This window comes from Rhincodon typus, chromosome 26 (genome assembly GCF_021869965.1).
Source record: "Rhincodon typus isolate 14 chromosome 26, sRhiTyp1.1, whole genome shotgun sequence".
NCBI lineage: Eukaryota > Metazoa > Chordata > Chondrichthyes > Orectolobiformes > Rhincodontidae > Rhincodon > Rhincodon typus.
The window spans coordinates 2,928,996-2,932,936 of record NC_063357.1 but is presented as its reverse complement, the minus strand read 5'-3'; the positions used below and the strand labels follow the sequence as shown (position 1 = coordinate 2,932,936).

The 3,941-nt window shown below is 46.4% G+C and overlaps 1 protein-coding gene across 2 annotated transcripts in view; it reads right to left on the bottom strand.

Moving 5' to 3' along the window:
• LOC109925677 (transient receptor potential cation channel subfamily V member 3-like) overlaps positions 1-3,941 on the bottom strand; it is a 27,328-nt gene that overhangs the window by 18,169 nt on the left and 5,218 nt on the right. For both annotated transcript variants that reach the window (XM_048612779.1, XM_048612778.1), the window contains 3 exons: positions 2,783-2,916; positions 1,029-1,208; positions 231-374 (listed from right to left, as the gene is read on the bottom strand). In XM_048612779.1, the coding sequence (XP_048468736.1) occupies positions 231-374; positions 1,029-1,208; positions 2,783-2,916 (458 nt within the window). The remainder of the gene's footprint in view (positions 1-230; positions 375-1,028; positions 1,209-2,782; positions 2,917-3,941) is intronic.

Sequence of the window (3,941 nt, the reverse complement as noted above, 5' to 3'; positions counted from 1 at the left end):
TGTGTGTCAGTCAGACAGTGTGTGTCAGTGAGACAGTGTCCGTCAGTCAGTGAGTGTGTGTCAGTCAGACAGTGTGTGTCAGTGAGACAGTGTGTGTCAGTGAGTGTGTGTTTGTGTCAGTGAGACAGTGTGTGTCAGTCAGTTTGGTGTCGGTTGTCAGCCTGTGGGTGTGTGTTGGTTGGTATCTTCTTTATGCTTGTTGTATTTAAGATTTCACTGTTTGAACTCACCAAAATAGAACGAACACTTTTTGTGTTTCTTGTTGCGAAAGAAACTTCCTTTAGCCATGACATCCACAGCAGCACCATTTCTGACCAAGAGTTTGACCAGGTCACACCTTCTGCGCTCCACAGCAATGTGAAGGCTTGTCTGTCCTAGAAACAGGGACACGTTGTAATTCACCTTTAACCTGATGTCGGGAACATGGCCAGTATTTTACACAGAAAGCCAACGAAGGAGGCTCGGAGACCACTTTGTAGAGCTCTGTTTGCGACAAACTCCCCCTCCCACTCCCTGGACGACATGTCCATCCTGGGCCTCCTCCAGTGCCACAATGACACCACCCGCAAACTGGGGGAGCAGTAACTCATATTCCGCCCTGGGAGCCTACAGCCCAATGCTCTCAATTTGGGCTTTACCAGTTTCAAAATCTCCCCACCCCCAGCCTCATCCCATGACCAACCCTCCCTCTCATCCCCGCCTCCTTGACCTGACACAACCTGTCCATCTTCTCTCCCACCTCTCCGCTCCTCTCCCCTCACTGACCAATCCCCACCACTGCCTACCTGCACTCACCTATCACCATCCCACCTACCTTCCCCAGCCCCACCCCTCCTCTCTATATTTATTTCAGTGCTCCCTTGCCCCTCCCCCATTTCTGAGAAGGGTCCTGACCCGAATCGTCAACTTTCCTGCTCCTCTGATGCTGCCTGGCCTGCTGTGTTCCTCCAGCTCCACACTATGTTACCTCTGACTCCAGCATCGGCAGTTCCTACTGTCTGGAAGGGAAATCCAGCCCAGTTTCCTACCTCTGTAAATCTTGTCAGTGTAGGCTGCATTAATAAAAGCTTTCAGGTCTCCAGTCTTCTTCGAGAAGGAGATTAGCTTCTTGACAATCTCCACAGTCCTGTGGTCCTGGGCTATATCCTCTGTTTTGTTTGTTATTTTTAGCAAAGCTTTCATCAGGCAGGTCTGACCGGTGTTTGGATCTGTGCATAGGTGAGAAAGCCCAGAGTGAGGGAAGATCCACACATTGCTAGCTCGTACCAACGAGAGGGGATCGCTGCTTATCTCCTATTTCCCCTGAGATCTCCTGAACTCTCGGACCTGACCAGATCATCAGTGTACATTAATGTAGGAGGCTCTTTGAACCCACTGTATATTGTCCTTCCCAAATACAACCCTGCGTCTCCACGTTATTTTTATAAGTTCGGTCTTTGCAATCAAACACTTTTTTCTAAGTTGATGGAATGATTGTAAAGCCCCTCACTGCCCCCAGTAAACCTCGAGAGGAAGCATCAAACTTCCAAACCTGATCTCAGTGTGCTTCCTTTCCACAGTTACCAATGTCTCATTGTGAAGCTATTCATTTGGGGGGCCCGATATATTTTTTAACCCATCCACCAAAAAGTAAGGAAGTTTTTCCTTTCTGACACATTGGGCAGGGTGGCAAACAGTACAGAATGAATTGCTGGTTCAGAGTCATCACAGACATCGTGGGCTGAATGGCCTCACTCTGCTCTGTAACAGTTCTGGATAAAGTATCTAACTTCAGCAACTTTTTCTCCTGCTCTATCTGGATTCCCATCCACCACACCCTGAAAGAACTCTGTGAGGTCTGTCAGACAATGCTGAACCCTCCTGGTATCACACTGTCTGGACATTTAATAACGTCACCTAATTGTCGAATCTTGCAGCACAGTCAAAGGAGAGTGTTGTATAAGGTAATGGTTCTGAAAGCGTCAATACTAACCACCTATTGGCTCCACCCATTCTACTGATGTCACACACACACTCTGTGGTTTGAGACAAGGAGTTCCACTCCAGCTTTTGGAGAGAGCAGATGGATCTGCCCCAGCTCCTCAAAGTCCTCGTCATTCTGCCTGACCCAATGTGGTTGTACATCTCGCTATCACAGAATAATCGGTCTCATTATCCTCTCCTGGGGCTACTCTGCAGTGGCGTATCCTCTACCTCCTTTTTTTCATTCATTCACATGACATGGATGTCTCTGGCTGGGCCAGCATTTACTGCCCATCCCTAATTGCCCAGGGGGCAGTTAGGAGTCAACCACATCAATCAATCAATACCCTTCTATCAGTATCCATTGACCAGACCATCTTGACATTGCTGTGGGTCTGGAGTCACATGTAAGCCCAACCAGGTAAGAATGGCAGTTTCCTTCCCTAAAGGACATTAGTGAACCAGATGGGTTTTTCCGACAATTGACAATGGATCCATGGTCATCATTAGACTCTTAATTCCAGATATTTATTGAATTCACATTCCACCATCTGCCGTGGCAGGATTTGAACCCAGATCCCCAGAATATTACCTTGCTCTCTAGGTTAACAGTCCAGCCATAATATCACTAGGCCATCACCTCCCCTATCTCTAGATAGGCCCAAGATAAAGCAAAGACAAAAGATGATTAGTGGTAGGGACCTCCCTCAAACACTTCAAACAGGCCCAGAAATCATGAGGTGGAGGGTTTGAGGAGTTTCTGAGAGACAGGGTTGAAGGAGCTTCATAGAAAAGTCTTCCTCTCTCTCTTGATCATTACCTTTTAACTTCTTATGAGAGAGACAGCCATTAGATTCCCTGATCTTTCCAAGTAAGGCATCTATAGTGTCCAGATCTCCTTCAAAGATGGCATTGAAGAGTTGAATCCTGTATGTTTTGTAGTCGTGCTGATACCTTGACAGAAGAAGACAAATTCAATTTTCCAACAATATCTAAAAACATCCGTTGTTTCCCAACTGATCCCAACCCCATCACTGCTTTAACCCTGAACCCCTGAGAACTGCTGTCTGGAGTGTTTTATTATAGAATATTAGTGTGTGGGTTCATGACCTTGCTCAATGTGTAGGTTGTAGCTGGCTGGTGATGGTGCATAGACTTGTAACTCAGAGTTTGTGAAGAGATTGGAACCTGAATTCACCAAAATATCCGGTAACTACAAGAACAGCCAAGATTGCTGTAACCCCATTAAGTTCTTCAGGTGTTTGTGCCTGGTCTGGCAACATGTGACTCCTGCCCTTCACTACAGAACAGATTCTTAATGTGGGCCAATCATGCAATTGGACACAAAACTGGCGCCAGTGTTGAGGGAGGGACAAGTTGTACAGTTATACAGCACAGAGGAAACCCATCAGTCCATCGACCTGTGCTGATCTATCTATGCTAATCCCATTTTCCTGCACAATGCCAATAACCCTGAACACTATGGCATTTCAAGTGGCTTATCTGCGTACTGTTTAAAGTTTTTGAGATTTAGCTGCCTCAACTATCCTCCCAGGCAGAGCATTCCACATTCCCACTATTCAGTGATGGTGATGCAATTGAATATCTACATGGAGCGGTGGTTAGATTCTGTCCTTTTGGAGAGGGGCATTGCCTGGCACTTATGTGGCACAAATGTTACTTAGCACATGTCAGCTCTAACCTGGATATTGTCCAGGTTTGTCTTACCCATGTTTAACCATGAGACTTCATGGGGTCCACAGTCAATGTTGAGGACTCCCAGGACAAATCCCACCCTCCTGTATACCACTGTGCCACCATCTCTGCCAGCGGTGTGTGTTTTCTGGAAGGTGATTCTGTGAGTATGATATAAATTTATCCTGATATCCTGGCCAATATTAATCCAAACTACAAAAACAAAGTTGCTGGAAAAGCTCAGCAGGTCTGGCAGCATCTGTGAAGGAGAAAACAGAGTTAAC